This window comes from Pelobates fuscus, chromosome 1, assembly GCF_036172605.1.
Source record: "Pelobates fuscus isolate aPelFus1 chromosome 1, aPelFus1.pri, whole genome shotgun sequence".
In the NCBI taxonomy this organism is placed as follows: Eukaryota; Metazoa; Chordata; class Amphibia; order Anura; family Pelobatidae; genus Pelobates; species Pelobates fuscus.
In genome coordinates this window covers 172953984-172974791 of record NC_086317.1, presented here as the reverse complement: position 1 = coordinate 172974791, position 20808 = coordinate 172953984, and the positions used below count along the sequence as shown (strand labels likewise).

Sequence of the window (20808 nt, the reverse complement as noted above, 5' to 3'; positions counted from 1 at the left end):
CTAAAACCTAGAAATTGAGCTTTATGTTTGTTTAAGCATACTTATTCTAAATCATTTGTTCATGAGAAACAGGGCTTTCATTTCACATCAAATATTTATGTATGAAACATATTCTAATATGAAAATAAACTATGTAACTATAACTATAAGAAATTTTTATTTTCCAAGTTCTGCGTGGCATTTTAAGTGTGAATGTCATAATGCTGTTAGCTTTTACCGCAATAAAACAGACTTGTTTGTAAGCTGTCATGTCCGATGAGTACAACGATCCCCCCCATGTACAGGTTTCATAGTGTTTTGGAAAGTTACAGGGTCATATATAGGGCTTGCCCATTTCAGTTTTTACAAATTGAAATTTGCCAGATTTGGTTATGTTGCCCTTGAGAACCTATAACAGCCCAGGAATGAAAATTACCCCCGTCATGGCATACCATTTGCAAAAGTAGACAACCAAGAGTACTAAAAATTGGTTATGTCCAGTCTTTCTTAGTAGCCATTTAGTCACAAACCCTGGCCAAAGTTAGCGTTCATATTTTTATTTTTTGCATTTTTCAAACAAACAAAATGCACTTTCACTGATGATGTCAAGTTTCACTGCTCTAAAACACTCACATTTGTGTTCAAGAATGTCTCACAAGTACAACAATACTCTCCATGTACAGGTTGTATGGGGTTTTGGAAAGTTACATGGTCAAATATAAGGCTTGCTAATTCAATTCTCTGGAATTTCTGCCTAAATATATAATTAATAAAATATTACAATTCCATATAAATAATATATAAATACACTTAGAATGAAATTATATATATATATATACTTTTATTCTAAACCTATGAAAGATATATATATATATATATATTTTTTTAAATAGGAAATTATAAAGCATACACAGAAATATGGTCGATACAAGTTATAAGATATAGTTAAAATAAAAACCCATAAATTGTAAAAACAGTTTCAAATCTAAGGGCGTGTGTTAAAAGTAGTTTCTTAATTCAAAATAACACTATATTTGTATACTCTAATCTCCATAAACTAGTGTCTCCCCATGTGAGGCACCCAGTTCTTCCACAGTAATGCATTCTACTTTTTAGTAAGTAACAGTTCTTTGACATTAATTTACACCTTAATTGATACTAAACTGTGGACACAAGTGAAAATGAAAGTAAGCCCTGTGCTTTGGCAAAAAATGGTTAGAAACCACAGGCCTTAAAGTTTGTTGGTATGCGTGGGTTAGGCATAAGGCTATCCTAACTATAAGATAAGGCCAGGGACTAATGAAAGTCTTTATAAAATTGGGCAGACTAGATGGGCCGAATGGTTCTTATCTGCGTCACATTCTATGTTTCTATTTTAAACGTAATTGTTGCATCATTTATTTGACCTAATCGGAATTTAGCAGTGATCCAAAGGATACAAGTGTGAAAGTAGCATTTATTTTACCTGTTACACTCTTCAACTAAAGCTTCTCTCTCTTCCTTGCTGGGATTCTTTTGCCTTTCGTAAGCTTGGTAGAGAATGTGTTGTGATGCAGGACCCCATTTGAAGCGGTTGCGTCTCATTTTTTTATTAGCAGGCTCTGAACAGGAGTCATCAGGCTGCCCTGGGACATGAGCTTGCTGGTTGAACTCTGGAAAGAGAAACAGCAGCTGATCCTGACTGCTTTTGTCTGTCATATTCCCAGTACCCTGGTTGAATTCTGAAAATAAAAGTGAGAATATTTGATCTGATCTACAGAAACAGCGCCTATGCACAATAATTTATATTCATTAAAGAACAGATTTAAGCAAGAGCCAATCAAAAGGTACAGCTAAATAGCAGAAGACATTCCAAGCAAAGATCCAGCGACAGGACATTTGGCCAGTTTTCTACTCTTCCAACTAGTAGATATTCCAAAATATACATTTTATATATATATATAACTGTGCAGCTGGGTTTCCCAAAAAATTACTATTCTTTACGTAATGAATAACTCTCTGATCTCTTCATTAGTACATTGTACATATTCATATAAAAGGGACGTTATTATTATTTTTGTATCAATAAATTATATTATATAAACAAATGCAATATTTTTTTCAGTACAAAAGCAATGGGTACTTTGGCAGCACTATTCTGGTAAAAGTTCTCTAACCCATTATGGATTTTGACAACAACAGTGGCCAGCAAAATGATCAGAATTCAGTAACATATCATGCAGAAATGCAGATTTTTATAATACTTACGTCTTAAAATCTCTCTTTGTTTCCGCACGTACCAAGTGTATAAAGCAGCTCGTTTTTGGGTCTTCATTGGTGTTCCTTTGTTGAGGTGTTGTGAGAGATGGGATTGGTTCAAACCCGTAATATCCACCACTTCCCTTTGGGGAATGTTGTGCTGCTGCATATAACCTTTTATCATCTTTGCTGCTCTCCACGGATCCTCACTGTAACACAATCAAACAGCTGAAGTCACAACAATATAACTAATCAAGAATAATTGCATAGTTATGATTAAACTGTAATTCTTTGCATTTGTGATATTAAAGATATGACAACATTGTGAAATGGAAAGATATACGGACAGGATATTTCTGTTAAATCCAAATCTTAAAACCATCTCAATCTTTTTGTTTTCTTCAATCTGTCTGTGTGATCTATTATACATATTTTTGTTACTTGATACAAACCCTGTAAAATGTATTTTTGAATGTTATTTTAATAAAGTTGTCAAATTTGAGTTGTGCAGGCCTATTAAAAAAATAAAGATTATCAAACGACACCTTACATTAATTTAAAAGGAGTGGGTTATTAGGTTGGAATGAACCAGTCACTTTTATAATGTTTAAAAACAGGATGGATGGGAGACAGAGAAAGCTCCTGAACCAGACAGAAAATATATGAAAAGGCCTTGCACTACCGGATTATCAAAATGGTTTTACTACCTATTATGAGATTGGGATGTTTACATTTGTGTATAATATCCAGATGAAAACCATGGAAGAAACACTAGACAGAAGCAATCACCCAACAGCTGTGATCTGTCTACTCACATAGTGGTAAGAGTTAAAAATAACAAATAATATCCAAGCACATCTTCAAAAAACAAAACAAAAAAAAACCTATGTGGTGGGTCTACGTGACTGGACCAGGTTGCAGAACATACAAGTTAGTGGCATCAATGAAGATCAATACAGGTAAATTCCCTGTCGTCATCTAAAGTTTATTTACCGTACTATTATGGCTGAAACAACCCAAGTAAATACTTCTGGATGGCTTAAGATGTTAAAGTTCTCAATAGCCCCTGGTGATGCACTTCACCTCATCACCACTCAGTGACTAAGGGACCAGAGCATAACATACTGCACAGATGGGGACAACAGGAATGCCTTATTGTCTTGAAGGAGGACAAAAAAAATCAAACATCTCTATTATCAAAGACCCCTTGATTTCAACAATGGGTGGGAATTTCACAGCAGACTACTACCTCAAACCCACTAACCAAAGCAGTTCATCAATGGGATGTGATAACCTCCTCCCCCCCCCCCCCCCCCCCACGCCCCTTATTTGTGCCTAATGTGCTCACTTTCTTAGCCCTGTGTCCACCTTGGTGAGTCTCTTTTAATGTGGACTCAGGTGTAGGATTGCTCCAAGACCTCCATATCTTGAGGTTTCACCTTCTTATCGCTTGTGATATGATTGTTCTCCTAGATACTAATCAGATAATATTGATTTGACTACTATTGCTCCACCTTACATAACAGTTATTGTTGTGTAGTTTATTGCCTGTTTTTTCATATCATTTGCTTTAGTGCATTTGTATGTGTGTGTTTTTTTTCATAACAGTAAAATATTTGCTTCATGCTTTGTTGTGTCCATATGTCTGCCTGAATGTTTGTTGAATTACGCATTAACAATTTGCATTCACGTGAAAAAAACAAATTTCTATTGTATTTCCACCTTACATGTAAGGAAGTGCAAGCAGAAATTTCAGATTTCACACAATTTGCACCGATCTTTTCCCATTTAAAATTTCTTATTCAGACCCAGTTTAGAAGGGATTGGGGCAGTGGTGTATTTTGGATTTGTGCTGCCCTAGGCACAACTAAATTCGGGCAACCCCTCAAATCTAAATTCCCCCCCCCCCCCCCCCAATTTGTGTCAAGGCCACTTTTTTGACTGACAGACACAGGCCCTCATTGACAGATACACAGTCATTGGCACACACATAGTCATTGGCACACACATGCAGTCATTGGCACACACTGTTTAATCAACACACACTGACACACCCACTCACTGACAGACACACACTCTCGGATACACATAAAATTACAGACACACAATCACTCACAGAAATACCCATCCTCACTGGTTTGACACACTCTGACAGACACACTTTCACTCACTCACAGACACACACTGACAGCTACACTCACTCACAGAGCGTGAGAGAGCAAGAAGAGCGGAGGACAGCGCTTCCTTGCCGCATGGCTAGAATATTAGTAGTTTAACACCTTGCGGAGAGGGCTAAGAAGGACAGCCCCAGGACATCAGGCAAACAAGGCATTTGTTTGGGAGCTTGGGGTGGCGTATTTTGGCACCCCCCTGAAACTGCCACCCTAGGCAAATGCCTTGTTTACCTTGTGGTAAATACAGCCCTGGATTGGGGAGATAATTGGGTAGTGCTCTGGAATTACAATTACTTATATAGAGACAATATATTCCGCTGCGCTGTACAATAGGTAAACAAAACAAATGCTAAATTTCAACAAAAAATAATTGACATACTGGAACAGTAGGTTAGGAGAACCATGCTAAAATTAGCTTACAATCTAAAAGGTACATACAAAGCCATGCAGGTGTTTTGTTACATGTTACTGAACTCATCTCTGCTGAGACAGAATAACCCCAGACTGATAAAGTAAATAAATATACAACACCTAAACTTATTCAAAAATATATAAATAAAAACGATAAGCTCTAAGTATTTCCTGTCATGGTACAAAGATCTTTGCAGCTACTTTTCATTAAATTATTAAAATATCAAATTGTGATTACCGTAATCATAATTTAAAAATAAAAAATGATAGGAATTAGAGCAAATAAAACACAGCAAATCTATTCTAAAAATATACTAAAGATTTCTTGTGCACTGATTTAGGTTTCAATATAATAAACTATTACAATGTGATAAATAGTGATGAAAAATATATATAAACTCTTTCAGCATTATGAGGTGTATTTACTAAAAACTGAGTTTCAATTAAAACAAATAAAAGCATTGTAAAAGTCATAACAGTACCAAGTTTCATATTACTCTTTCGCCTAATTTGCAAAATGTATGAACAAAAGTGCCATGCAGTTGGGTTAGCAAAATGTTCCAATAAATTTACAAATTAGATTTTCATTTCACAATAATTTACTGCTTGGCCTCGAAACTATGACTCAAAGGTCACACTCTGAAAGGTTTAAATACTAAGCTTCATGGAATGGGCAAAAGTGGGCAGATTCTACGGGTCACACAGTCAGGAGGGGAGTCATTTATAATCTAATAAGAGTTGGCAATACTTGACTTTCTCATTTGGAGCTTTTCTTACTAATTGTACTGTCACCGCTCAAAACCTTGACTTAATATCACGGCAGTGTAGGGTTTCCATGAGAATCAATATTATGACCCATTTAATTATACCATTTGAAGACTCTAGATCAGGCTTCCCCAAACTCTGGCGTCCAGATGTTGCTGAACTACAACTCCCATGATTCTATGAATGAAATAGATAGGCTGAGAATCATGGGAGTTGTAGTTCAGCAACATCTGGAGGGCTGGAGTTTGGGGAAGCCTGCTCAAGATAGACAGGACTTTGCTATGAAAAATGTCAAGGTCATCTAATTTCTAAACGTACATTGTATACGCTAATAGGGTTATTTACTAAAGTGAGAATTGCCTGAAAACAGAATTGATTTTGAGATTTTTTTTTTAATCAATCTGCTTTTTTTTAGCCTAAACGATGAAATTCGCTTTGAATTCCGCTTTGCAAACTTCACTTTAGTGAATAACCCTGTCAGATGTGTTTGATATCAAATTCTAAAGAAAAAAAAGTGCATCAAAAGAATAGCAGACACATACTGTTAACAAACAGTGGTAGAAATGTAAACCAGTGACATATAACCAGACTGTTTTATAAAAATGAAAGAATGCAGCAATATAAACTCTTGGGATTTAAATTTATTAACTGAGCATTACAAAGAACTTAAAAGGAAATAGCAATTTGTAGCTCAAGATAATGTTGGAAAATAGTGTAGTTTAATCATTTTACCAGTTTTGTAATTTTGACCTAAAACTTTACAATGCCCTTGTATGTCCTCCACTGAAGTCATCACAATGAAACACATAGCTTTGTATTGTAATTGCAGTGACTCTGCCTATTCAATAGGAATAGGCTAGTAGTTGCCGGTTAAGGTCTATGAACTGCAATAAATAGCAATGCATATGACAACATATACAGATTCCACAATGACCTGTCTTAGCTATTCTCCAGTACACCAATTTACAAACAGCATTATTAGCTTAGATCACATCAGCGAAAGCTAATCCCTGCTGCTTTTGGACCTCCTCCTACTTTTAGTGGTGTATTCTGCAGAATGGGTTGTAGTAAAGCAATTCAAGCTCCCGAAACCGTTGAAATTGCAGATCTTAAATGGAAGTAATATGTATATTTTGTCATCTGCATAGTCTGTAGATGCAGGACACCTGGGGGGTGAATAAAATAGAAAATATACAATAATAGCCTTGAATATAAAGGTGCTCACATTACCAAGTAAAAATTATTAAAATAATGTTGTTGGATACACATTGAGATAATTTGGTTTTATGGTGTAACATACTATAGAAAGGCCATAAATTTCAGGAAAAGCTAACAAGCTTAATCAAAGGTGCCTTAAACAAGCAATGGGTCAGTGGTGCGTGGCTATGTGATTCTTTTCTGGCTTTTCCCATTTACATTGGAGTCACTGGTACATTAAGATCCTGAAGCATTAATGGTAATAGCATTGCCTGTAGTCAAAGTTTCCTGAACAGACTGGTTGCTGCGAGAAACATAATGTTAGTGCCACAACAATCTGTACTTCATGACATTCTATAATGGAGTGCATCTATTCAATCTCTATAGGAGGAAATCTGTGATTTACAAATCTGCAGTTTTTGAAAAGTTGTTTAGTGGCATATTTTCACACTTTAAATAAAAAAAAATAAAAAAGAATAATAATCTACAAACATAGACATGATAAAAACAAAACAAACCAAAACAAAAACACGGACAAGGTTATTAAATTGTCTGAAATTCAAAGTGAATTTCAAATTTAAGGTCTTAATTGCTCAGCTAGAAAAATGATCTAAATCAGCTATTCTTCCAGGCCTCCTTTGGTCTTAAATTTGAAATTTAACTCAACCTAAATAATTAGCCTATTGAAGGACATAGCGCCATCACACAGGTAAAAAGATAAAGCGTGGATATTACGTTAGAACTAAGTACATAGTTTGTAATGTATGCCAGTTTTGGGGGTGCAAAATTTACGTTTTTTTATTTAACTTTAGACAAATTCCATGTTTTATTTAATTCTGTCTCATTAATACAAATGCTTTTGATATCACCTTTAGCAAAATCCAAACTTCTTAAACTAAAATAATTTGATGAGGCCATTATTTAAAGCGAGCAAAACCCAAAAATTTTAGTAGCTATAAATTGTGACGATGTGACGATAGAGCTGGAAATATTGGGCCAGATAAACTGAATTGAAGATTTTTTTCTAGATTAGGTATTTTGAACTGAAATTTTCAATTAATTTTTCTGACTTTTTCAGATCTCCACAAATCTCAGTTTCCTGGAATTAAGCTATATTATTATTTCTGGGAACTTTATAAAGCTGTTTAGCTGTTTATATACTATAAGTTGGTTTGTGTAAGGATATAAGGAGAGTGTATATATATATATATATACACACACACAAATGATTGTGTTTGTGTAGTCACATTTAATTTAAAAATAAAGATATATCCACCTTATTTATGAATGACAAAGCCAAATGTAATTTATAAATTATAGCAAATTATATTCAAGCTAACTATATATATATATTTTGTACATTAGCAAGCTACCTTAGTTACTAAAGTGTGGTGGGATGCTAATACTAAAGATATATTTTCAGTACGATTTTTTGTTAACTTAAAATATTTATTTTAGGAAAATGTTTGCTGAGAAAGACCAAAGAATCATCCATTCCCACTTATATAAAGTGTGTACAAAGGTTCACAGTATATATTTACCTTTGAACAGCCAGAAAATATCTTTAGAAACGGAAACAGTTTAATGGTGGTTATATCTCAGTCAAGTCTGATATGTTTGATTAAAAAAAAAGAGTTGGTTAAAAAATATCACTAGATGTTTATGGCTAATATTGTACCGAACATTATCCAATAATACACGTCACCTATTTTTATTATAACATTGATTTTAATTGAATAATTATACACCTCAAAAACAGGCTCTAATCGTTTATTTGCTAGAAGGTGATTTGTTACAAATTTTGAAAGTCAATATTTAACTCACTACAAATCTAACTCGGTCTAAATTATATGTCAACTGTTGACGAACCACAAATCAGTGTTTATTGAATAGAGCCACAACGTTTACAATTTTTCCTCCTGTCAGACCGTGATACAAAATTTTAATTAATTATTTTAACAAGTTGCAATATGTTTGGGGTTATTGCAAATTCAGCACTAAATGTCTATTTACCCATAGAAACAAGATGCGTGTTTATAGCAAGATATATATGTTTTGAAGTGGGGAATTTCTAATTATATTTCACTTTATATATAAAATTTGCATTCTTAAGTGGACTATAAAAGGGTGCTAAAAATAAAAAAATTTTATCTTGTGCTAAAAGTTTTTTGTGTTTTTATATGTTTCTGGCTGGTTAAGAGAGGGGATGAATTAAGGGGATCAATACATTTTATTTTGATTAATAAAAATAAAACAAATTGCATTTTAATAACTAAAAATTTGAAAAACTACCAAGTGATGTAAATGTCCGGTTTGTTTTGTGAGGAATTATCAGGTTGATTAGTAATAGTTTGTGTCTTCAGTCTTTACAAGAATATTAGAAAAGGTGAACATATGGCGCAATGCACACAAAGGCAGCTGGCAAACACACACCCACCTCAAAAATATGCAAAATGGATACTTTTTGAACTCCGAGTAAAGCTTTTGTAAACATTCACCAACAATAAGGCAGGACATTAATATAACTGTTTGCTATTGCAGATAGAGTGCAGAACTGTCACCTTCCTCCAAAATAAACAAATACATTAAAGTAAAGCTCTAGATTACACCTCTTTGCTTTACTCTTTTAAATTGCTAAAACTATGCAGTCTATTCAATAAAGTTGTTTATACTTTAGAACTGACTAAACTTGTGGCAAAATAGCCTAGTTTGAAAACAATATATATTTCAAGAGAAGTCAGACTCTCTTATTTTTTGGTGTAAATTTGGCAAGTCAAATCTCAAGCCACCGTCCAAAAGTCTCTGTTTAGTGGACGGACCCTATTTAGTGACAAAAGAGGGAGCAAATATATTTTACTTCTCCTTGGCTAATCTTCCAGGAAAAAAACACTGAATTCTAGAAAATTCTAGAATTCTAGAAAATAAAAAATGTAATTGCAAAATTAAGGCAAAAAAAAAAAAATAACAATAATAATAAATAAAATAAATTGTGACTATAGCTGTGTTGAGAACCCTTTTCCAAACTAACATTGCAGCCTTAATTTTGCAATTTAGCTTTCAATTCACTGTTATTCACAAAACTCTGAACTGTAGTGAATTTAAATCAGAATTGCACAATTAAGGCAAACCTAGATAATTTGAAGAAAATTCTCCACCTCAACGATAATCACAGTTCGGCTATTTTTGCATTAGTTTGCAGTTGGATTTTAATTTGCAACAATTCAGAGTTTAGTAAATAGTCCAGCTAGTGTATGTTGTCTGGTGATGATTTGGACATTCATAGTATGCCTAGAATAATAACTTTTTTCTATGTCGATTTATTCAGTCACCGTCAGACGCAGGTGGAGCAAGATTTATTTTGAGTTCTAACTAGAAGGGATATTAGGTGTGGCTTTGAAATATACAATGTATATTTTACAAAGGTGAAACACATTTTATCCTAAAAATAGATCAAAGTTGAATTTATGTAGGTTACTAATATAAACTAAACCAATGACCAGTGATGAAAGAACTGGTTTGCTTGTTATTTATATTTATGATATTTAATATAGTTATGAGAATATTTGCATAATAGTATGCTGTCTGTTCTCGCATCATTATGGTGTGGAGAAGTTAGAATTAATTTGCAACATTCAGGACCAAATAACCATGGCCTCGATTTAATTGTTTTGGATAAACTTTTCAAATGATCACAATCTGTTGGAAAAACTTTTAAAAATTATTTATCTACAACAGCTCTGCTATTAAAATCTACATTTGGCAAGTCAGTTGTAATCTCACAGTTTAGTTGACATGCCCCTTACTGAAAAAAACAGCAAAGTTAAAAAAACAAACTTAGGAGTTCAGGTGGGCAACTAGTTTTCTAAGTTGACTGTTTACATCTATGTTTTACAGGTCACTTGTAAGATCGCTGTTTAGTGAATAAATCCCATTATTAGCTATATTCAATTAAAATACCAACCTACTGAACCTGGATATTTCTCACAATTTTCTTCACAACTGGAAAAATATACCAAAGAACTGAATTATACTAAATTTACAAAATGATACTTACACATGTATGCAAATGCACAAAGTATTGAAAAAAAAAGAAATCAGATTTATCAGTAAAGGTAATGCATCTGTATTACAATATATAAGAGGTCAAAACACATCTACAAGACCAAAACTAAAAACAATTTTTTTTTTTTAAAAAAAAAAGCTTACCTAAAACACTCCTGTAGAGGATTTAACAAATATATTTACACAATCCATTCTTGTGTTATTGTATAGCTATATCTCCCACAATGCATCGAGCGTAGGTGAATATTTAATACATAATATTGTCCCTTTCACTGGTACCAGAGAAGTTAAGATTTGTTTTTCCACGCCCCTGGCATTAATAGGATTATTGGGTATTTACTGTATACTATGTTTAACATTATTGATATAATATAATGTTTGTATTAATTAAACCCAGGGGATTTCCTGTTCCTGAAAACATTTTTTTTTTAACTAAAGAATCTCGGATATATAATAATGTAACAGTAACTGAATATATGTGTGTTCTCATAGTCACTTAGAAAACTGCTAAAATCTTAATAATGTACTTTGTATTATATTACACTTACACTTACACACACACACACACACACAGACACAGACACACACACACACACACACACACACACCTATAAATAAACACACACTCAAATAAACACATGCAAATACACACCTTTACTAGAATGCATAAACTACTTATAATATAGTTTGATGACAAAGAGCATAGTATGGTGATTTAATTGTTCTTAAGAGAGGTCAGAGGTTCATGATAATGTGACATTAAAATAAAGGATGACTACGGAGCTAATATCTCTTTTAGACAGACTTTAGACTGTTTACAAACTGTAGAGTAACTCCTGACAGTTTATGTGTATAGTAGAATTGCCAAGATCTGTCTTTATAAGTATTTCCTTTAGCAAAATAGTTTACAGGTTGCCAATGAATAGCCAGCGCCCCTATTCAAGTAAATCACCACCTTTTGTGTATCTTTCTGTTGATGATTTATAGAAATAAATTAATAACAATTCAACCACCACGTGCTGGAGTTTGTGTCCTATCTGCCACACTTAAAAAATTTTTTTTTCACTTTTCTCTTATTATTTACACAAAATCAAACAGAACCAAATTGATAAAACAGAAAGATTATTCAGGTTAATAAAATATAAAATATGCATGCCCAAACGAAAAATTATAATAATAATAATCATAATTAATTATAATAAATGGCAACAATCATATTGTGAGTGCTAATAATGGTAATAATTATAATTAAATATATAAAGAAAACATTTCAACAAAAACTATAAATTAAAAAAAAAACATTTTAAAGAATAAAATATTAAATATATTTTAATTTGTTGGTTAAAATATGTTTTTTTTTTATGTTCGTAGTCTTTGTTAAATATTTCAAAGTTTTAACATAACTTTTTCTACGTCATAACATGAATGTTAAATAAGTTTAAATTTTTTTAAATAAATTAAAATATTCTCAATCAGTTTGCCTTTACTGTAACAGAGTATAAAGTTGAAAAATTAAGTTATCATATATACCAAAATTTAAGAAATAAAATGCAAACTAAATATTAGTAACTAAGCGATAATCTGAAGAAATGAAATGTTTGCATTCTAATCCCAGCTATTAATCCCACTATTCCACCAATTCACCTTCCCTTGATGAAAGTCCAGTCTGCTGAGCCAGACCTTTCGATATAGTATTTTAAGACACTTCGGGTAGTTAATAATAAATAACGTCGGTGTATTTAGTTGATATTTTGCTAAAGAGAGGAAATATTAAACGATTTAGATAATTAGTAACTAGTCTGCCTGATTATAGGATCTGGCGGGACGTTTTAATTTCTGTCGTGGTCCTTGTTTACAGTAAAGGCTAGGAATAGGTTAAATGATTACAACAAAATCCCAGTGATATTTTGCACATCCATAAATATGTCATAGGTAACAATAAAACGGAGGAATTAATTAATACAAAGTTATATTCCACGCCATGTCACTTAAAATGAGCAGATTCTTGAATTCTGATTCATTTTTTATTATTTTTTCTTTACTGCTAAATATTGTATTTTAAAATTACTGTCTAGAGTTAATTAATGTAATTTTGGAGTAAATTACATTTAGTATACTAATGTTTAATTCTAATCAGTGTATTGAAAATAAAGTATCTTAGTCCACTGGAAGTAAATTAGCAGAAGAACCATAAACAATATTTATACTATTATACTTCCCTCCCCTCCCCCCCCCCCCCCCCCCCAAAAAATATATATTTGTAATCTTACCTTAACATCCTGTCAACCTCAGCCCTTTGCTCTGCAGCTTCCTCAGTGTTAAGAGACTGGAGCTCTTTGAGTATTGGTGGGGTGTCATAGTCATCTCCATCTTCTGAACCCTCATCTCCAGATAGTTTCCCCTTGCTGTGGCCATTAGTCAGAGTATGGAAAACAGGTTTGGTGTCTGGATCATGCACTGGTGACATCTGTAGGTTTTCCAGTTTGACCCCAAAACTGGGTGTGGGGATCATATCTTCCAAAGCTTGCATCAGAACATCTTTGGTTACTCCAGAATTCAGGAGGGCATTGAGAAGTTCCTGCTGCAGTGATGATAACTTGGATACCATTTTAGAAAGTTTAGGGGGGATAGAGGGGTAGGAAGAAGAAAGGGAGGTAGAAGTAAAAACCCTTGTTTCTGGGCACCTGTTCTTCCAGCGTTCACAGGAATCCTCCTCCTGCACATCAAGCTAACACTAACTAGCCATGATCGCCTCCATTAGCCCATATAACTCATGCAAATAAGTGGGAAGGCAGTAGGACTCTCAGGACTCAATGAGAAGAGGAGGTGGGGCCGGCTTCTCCCTGTTTATGCTAGGGACGACTGCATCGACATTTATTGGTTCTGTTTATCAGCCAAACTTTAGCTGAACTTTGGACCTGTTCAACAAGTGCAAGAAAGAAAAAAAAAAAAAAGGTACACTACAAATCAAATATGCCTGGGGCCTGCAGGTCTATGAGACTGCTTGTGCTAAAATCTGAGTTCTCTTTTCTTTATAGGACTTCTCTCTTCAGACACAAAGGAGGAAAAGCAATAAAAGGAAACTGAACCCATTTAGGAGATGGTGTTTTGTTTTGTTTTGTTTAGGTTTAGTATACACCACGAGGACTCTTCCCTAAAATAAAATAAAAAATATATACGAATATATTCATACTATACTTTTTTACACACATATTCTCTCTCTCTCTCTCTCTTTCTCTCGCTCTCTCATGAAGCATTTTGAAATATGTTCAGAGTCTATTTTAGTGGATTAAACACTAAACAACGAATTGCAGTGAATTGGATTCTAAACAGCAACGTTTCGACATAGTTTCTATAGTTTAGTCATTATTTTGCTATTTTAGTTTACAGTTCACTACAATTCGCCGTTTAGTAAATAAAGCCCATAATATTGTGTGTATATTGTGCCTTGGTGAAAAAAAAAAAACACCAGGAGGGGTTTGAATGTGCTATATGGCTGCTGGTGTATATGACAATTTTAAAACACTTAACGTTTATTGTGGCAATTATAAAGGCTGGGTTATATTACAGGAATATATTTATTGATGGGATTATCTCTAAATTCCTACACATATTGTAACAGAGTAGTTTGAGATATAAGAAACTGTTGATTGTTGTTCCTGGGATAACATAAAAATGCAGTTTCATTCTTTTTTTTTTTCATTTTGCATTCAATTTAATTTTAAAAATAAAGAGTAAAAAAGCGGTGTGGTAGTAATACATTTAATAAAAAAAAAAAACATTAGCTACTCATGATTGAAGTTATGTTTTTTAGTAATACTATTTTTTTTTCTCATTGCAGAATGCTAAGTGGTGTATGTGTTTAATATAATTATGTATCAGGAATAGAACGTTCAGTCAGAAATGGTTCCTACCGCTAAATCCATAGATTAGAGGGGAAATAGACATTAAAAGGGGTAAATCCTTGTTGTTGTTATATTGTCGACCAAGTAGTCAAACAAGGTTTCCATTTAGTGTGAGCAGTGTATCAGTAATGTACTTAATCCTGTCTTAAACCAAGTTCAAACGGACTGTTAAAACAATAGCCCCTAGGACACTTATTTCACTCCCCTGGCCAAGTGGCAGTCAATGAGCAGCATTGTGTGAGTGCTTGAGCAACAGTGTTGATAGGATTCTTACTTATCTTTTCAAAGTCTACACGTGGTATTCTGTAAGAATGAGCACTGCAGACTCTGAGTATTACAGAACACTGTAAGACAGAGTATTACACAGTACTGCAGACTCAGAGCACACAGCACTGCAGACTCATTATTACAGAACAATGCACACTCAAATAACACAGCACTGCAGACTCAACGAGTATTACAAAGCACTGCAGACTCAGAACACACAGCACTGCAGACAGAGTATAACAGAGCCCTGCAGACTCAGAGCACACAGCACTGCAGACATAGTATTACACAGCACTGCAGACTCAGAACAGAGTATTACACAGCACTGCAAACATAGTATTACACAGCACTGCAGACTCAACGAGTATTACACAGCACTGCAGACTCAGAACACACAGCACTGCAGACAGAGTATAACAGAGCCCTGCAGACTCAGAGCACACAGCACTGCAGACATAGTATTACACAGCACTGCAGACTCAGAGCACACAGCACTGCAGGCAGAGTATAACAGAGCACTGCAGACTCAGAGCACACAGCACTGCAGCGTATTACACAGCACTGCAGACTCAGAACAGAGTATTACACAGCACTGCACACATAGTATTACACAGCACTGCAGACTCAGAGCACACGACACTGCAGACAGAGTATAACAGAGCACTGCAGACTCAGAGCACACAGCACTGCAGCGTATTACACAGCACTGCAGACTCAGAACAGAGTATTACACAGCACTGCACACATAGTATTACACAGCACTGCAGACTCAGAGCACACGACACTGCAGACAGAGTATAACAGAGCACTGCAGACTCAGAGCACACAGCACTGCAGCGTATTACACAGCACTGCAGACTCAGAACAGAGTATTACACAGCACTGCACACATAGTATTACACAGCACTGCAGACTCAGAGCACACGACACTGCAGACAGAGTATAACAGAGCACTGCAGACTCAGCACACAGCACTGTAGAGTATTACACAGCACTGCAGACTCAGAACAGAGTATTACACAGCACTGCAGACTCAGAGCACACAGCACTGCAGACTCAGAGCACACAGCACTGCAGACAGAGTATAACAGAGCACTTCAGACTCAGATCACACAACACTGCAGACATAGTATTACACAGCACTGCAGACTCAGAGCACACAGCACTGCAGACATAGTATTACACAGCACTGCAGACTCAGAGCACACAGCACTGCAGACTCAGAGCACACAGCACTGCAGACTCAGAGCACACAGCACTGCAGACAGAGTATTACACAGCACTGCAGAGTATGACAGAGCACTGCAGACTCAGTATTACAGAGCACAGCAGACTCAGAGGCTGGACATGGCAGACTATGGACAGACTCAGTATCAAGCAGATACAAAACACAAAAGCACAGCAGACACAGAGCAATAAAGACGTGGAGCACAGGGACTGAGCAGGTGGTATAATGCATTGTTTTGGAAATAACCACTCATAAACGTGGGGTTTATAAACAGTGTTTTCAAAACCAATTTTAGGCAGACAGAGCCAAGCTGTGACTATCACTACAGTTGAGCTATTTACATTTTCAAAATCAGCTATTTTTGCCCTAATTGAGTTTACAAACCAATACCATATCTCAAGATTCACCATTTAGGAGGGACAGTCTCTAGTTTGGGCCCAGATCCCTTTGTCCCTCTTTTCTGTCAAAACATATTAAGCAAATCCACATTCATAAATATTACAGGAATATAGTAGGATTTTTATTTTTAATCAGATATCTCTTATTCTTTTCCAAGTTCTAAAGACATGTAATGATGAAATATATAAGTAAATACATTGACAGTTTTTTAAAGTTTATATCTTGAACTTTCATATATGGAAGAGACACATTGTAATGAAGTTGTTATGGTGCGAGGAGGTTCCAGGTGCTGGATTACGTAAAGGGGTCAAAACATTTGATTCAACTCTATTCACAAAATGCAGTTAGAAAGATACGTATTTTTCTCACTCTCTTTTGTGAATGGTGAGATACTGATAGGCTGGCCCTCTCAGCCTATCAGCAGTGTCCAGTCTGAGGCTTCCTATTCGAAGCCTTAGGCCTTAGGGCCTAGCCCTAGGCGAAGAAAGGAAGTGAAGGGGAAAAGCTAACGGGCACCAGACTTTGGTGTTAAATAACTAACAGTTTAACCACCTTGCACCATAACAACATCATCATTTAAATTAAGTTGTTATGGAATCGGAATGTTTTTTAAAGAAACATTTCAAGCATCAAACACACTGCAGTGCACTGTAGTGCAACCCCCTTTGGTAAATAGTCAAACCAGTTCAGAATGGGTGCTGCTCCCTGCCACCTCTGCAGCTAAAGGAGAGCCAGAAGCTCCTGCTTTGGAATTTCTATTAGCTATCCTGAGCTTGCTCATTGGCCGAAAGCATCAGATGATCTTTCTTAGTCAATGAGCTAAGCCCTGCATACTGTGCTTAGCTTAAAGTGATTTTTGGTCTCTGTAGTTTTATTGGAGATGGTGAGTGGTGGCCAGAAGACCTCAAGTAAGAAAACAAACTGTTCTAAAATTGTCTTGCTACGTATAAGGGTGGGAGGAGGTCTCAAGGCACTCCTGCCACCATAATCATTGCATTGTGCTTTAGTGGTTATGGTGCTTGCCATGCTCCTTTAACACTATCAGAGTGAGGTACTTAAGACAAACAAAACAAATGTATATCGATAAAAGGCATGCCAGACTCTTTTAATGATATGCATTTTATATAGAAGATACCCAGCAGGGAAGCATGAGTTCTGTTAAAAAGATACCATTGATGGTCATGTGGTTTATGAATGTCTCCACAGCTCTAAACTGACATTATTTTCCCCAATACACTTCATCACTAATTTGATTTTACATTTCATAACTATTTTTTTTTTTTTTAATGATGGTTAGGGCTAAGGCAAGGTTAAGTGTACAGGCTAGGGTTGAGGGTTAAAACTATATTTATGCTATAGGCTAGCATTGGGGTATAGTCTAGAGTTAGGATATAGGCTAGGGTTGGGGTATAGGCTAGGGCTGAGGTTATAGGCAAAGGTTGAGGGTATAGGCTAGGGCTGAGGGTATAAGCTAGAGTTAGGGTATAAGCTAGGGTTAGGATATAGGTGTGGGTTATGATATAGGCTAGGATTAAGGGCATTGACTAGGGTTAGGGTATAGACTGTAGGCAAGGGTATAGGCTAGCGTTAGGGTATAGGCAAGGGTATAGGCTAGGGTTAGGGTATAGGCTACATTTAAGGGTATTGGCTAGGGTTAGGGTACAGGCTACAGTTAAGGGTATTGGCTACAGTTAAGGGTATAGGAAAGGGTTAAAGTATAGGTTAGGGTATAAGCTAGGGTTAGGGTATAGGCTAGTGTTAAGGTATAGGCTAGGGATATGATAAAGGGTAACTTTGGGCGTGATGTTGGTGGTAAAGTATTGGGTAAGTATTTGTGTCGTTTGCATTATGAACTCTGTGTCAGTAAGCATGTTCTCGTTAAGTTTCCACTGGAACTTGGTTTAAGCAGAGGTGATTTTAGAAGGATTGAGACCGGGGAGTGATCCGACACGTCCTGAATTCCTATGATAGAGGAAATCAAAAGTGGGAGGAATTCCAGGAAGATGTAGTCTACTCTGCTATATCGGTTATGAGCTGCAGAATAGAATGAGTAGTCCCTGGCATCAGGATGCACCATCCTCCAGCAATCAGCCAATCCCATTATGTTAAAGGATCACTATAGAGTCAGGAACACAAACATGTATTCCTAACCCTATAGTGTTAACACCACCATATAGCTCCCCTGTGCCCCTCATGCCTCCATAAATATAGCAAAATCTTACTGTATTCAAGCCTGAATCTGTAACTCTGCCTGCTGTTAGACGCAGAAAAACAAGCAGTCTGCTGACATCATAAGAAGTGGTAGCCTGATCCAATCACAATCCCCATAGGATTGGCTGAGACTTGCAAGGAGGCAGATCAGGGGCAAAGCCAGCATGATTCAAACACAGCCCTGGCCAATCAGCATCTCCTCATAGAGATGAATTGAATCAATGAATCTCTCTGAGGAAAGTTCAGTGTCTGCATGCAGAGGGAGGAGATACTGAATGTGTGGATGCATTTTAGGCAGCCATGACCCAGGAAGGATCTCTAACAGCCATCTAAGGAGTGGCCAGTGAAGTTATCACTAGGCTGTAATGTAAACATTGCATTTTCACTGAAAAGACAGTGTTTACAGCAAAAAGCCTGAAGATAATGATTCTACTCACCAGAACAAATTCAATTGGCTGTAGTTGTTCTGGTGACTATAGTGTTCCTTTAAGAGCCTGCTCGGCGCAGCGTATGCAATGTGATGGGTAAGTTGAGGTCTCCGGCTAGCACCAGGAGGCCCTCCCTAAACTTTTGTAGGAGGGTTAGTGTTTTCGTGAGGAACAGGTGCTGGGCCTGATTGGGGCAGTAGACTGTGGCGAAAGTGTATCTGGTCTGCTATGGTTCCTTTCATGAATGGAAATCTGCCCTGAAGGGTCTATATGCATTGGAATGGGACCGTCTGTGCGGTAAGGAGAGCCACACTGGAGCGTTTGGCTTTGGGGTGAATCGCGTAAAAGCCTGTTGAGAATCACCTATCAATAAGCGCGGGGGCATTGCTCTACCTAAAGTGTGTTTCCTGGAGGAACACAACTGAGGCTCTGTGTGACCACAGTGTCCTAAGGAGTTGCCTCAGTTTTTCGGGTATGTTAAGTCCCCTGACATTGTTGGACCTAAAACTCAGTGGGGCGGGCCGGTCTGTCTGTCGCCATGGTGAGAGGTGAAGCTGGTAGAGGTGTGTGAAATGATAGGCAATAAGAGAGGGGAGAGAGAGCGAGAAAGAGATAAGAGAAAAAAAAGGTGGGGGGGTAGCAGTGGCGGGTGGAGTACTATCAAGTGGTTGTATGGATAGGCAACGGTGACCCTGGGTCTTTTGTGAGAGTTATGCGTGGATGCGTGCGGCCTGCTAGGGTTTTGCACTACCCCTGAACTCTTACCAATTATACAGGGGAGTCTGTTGCGTAGGGGAGACAGACACCTGGCGACTGCCCACGTCCAGCCCACGAGTTGTGTCTCCATAGTGGCTTCCATAAATGTTGGGTTAAACTTGTTGTGGGTAGGAACATCACTGGACTACGTTGAGCCGGCCCGACTAACTAACCACCTGGGGGGGAACCTCTGGAGCGGGAGCTCAGCTTCTGGGCATCTACCCAATTAGGGCATGTTACAGGGATACTGCTGTCAATCCCTCCCAGAGGACAGGGGGCTGGGTGCGGGAGTGTGTGCTCATACCGCGTGAGTGACATTGGCTATAAGTGCATTGATGCCACTGAAGGTCTCCCCCGGGGACTGCTGTGGCCACTGGCAGGGGTTAGGGCGGTCACCTCCTGGGAGGGTGAATGTTAAGTGTTATGCCCGTTTCTGTGTTCACGCAGGTGGTAGCCTGAGGCACATGCTGGACAGATCAATTGTTTAGGTTATGGACACCTTAGGCATCAGTAACTTGGTGCTAACTTCTAATCCTGAACTGTGAGGGCTTCCGTAGGATCACTCTATATCCCCCCGAGTGGCGACGTGGGCGCAAGAGTCTCAGGAGTCTCATTACCAACGTGAAACAGTAACCCCCGTCCCCCAACACGCGTGCCCACCTTGGTCCACCCCCACCAGCAGCCCCTGGCATTCCATCCAGGTGGGCCCTGAGGAAGGTAAGCCCGGGAGAGTCCACCGAGGACGGGGAGGCATCCCTGCCTCACCAGCCATCCCTCATAAACGTATA

At 36.9% G+C, this 20808-nt stretch overlaps 1 protein-coding gene across 2 annotated transcripts in view; it reads right to left on the bottom strand.

The window, feature by feature from the left end:
- The window catches only part of HNF1B (HNF1 homeobox B), a 45345-nt gene extending 31724 nt beyond the window's left edge, over window positions 1–13621 (bottom strand). For both annotated transcript variants that reach the window (XM_063452735.1, XM_063452742.1), the window contains exons 1-3: window positions 13097–13621; window positions 2227–2426; window positions 1445–1700 (exon numbers count right to left, since the gene is read on the bottom strand). In XM_063452735.1, the coding sequence (XP_063308805.1) occupies window positions 1445–1700; window positions 2227–2426; window positions 13097–13434 (794 nt within the window). In that variant the 5' untranslated portion in view covers window positions 13435–13621. The remainder of the gene's footprint in view (window positions 1–1444; window positions 1701–2226; window positions 2427–13096) is intronic.
- Between the last annotated feature and the right edge of the window lie 7187 nt (window positions 13622–20808).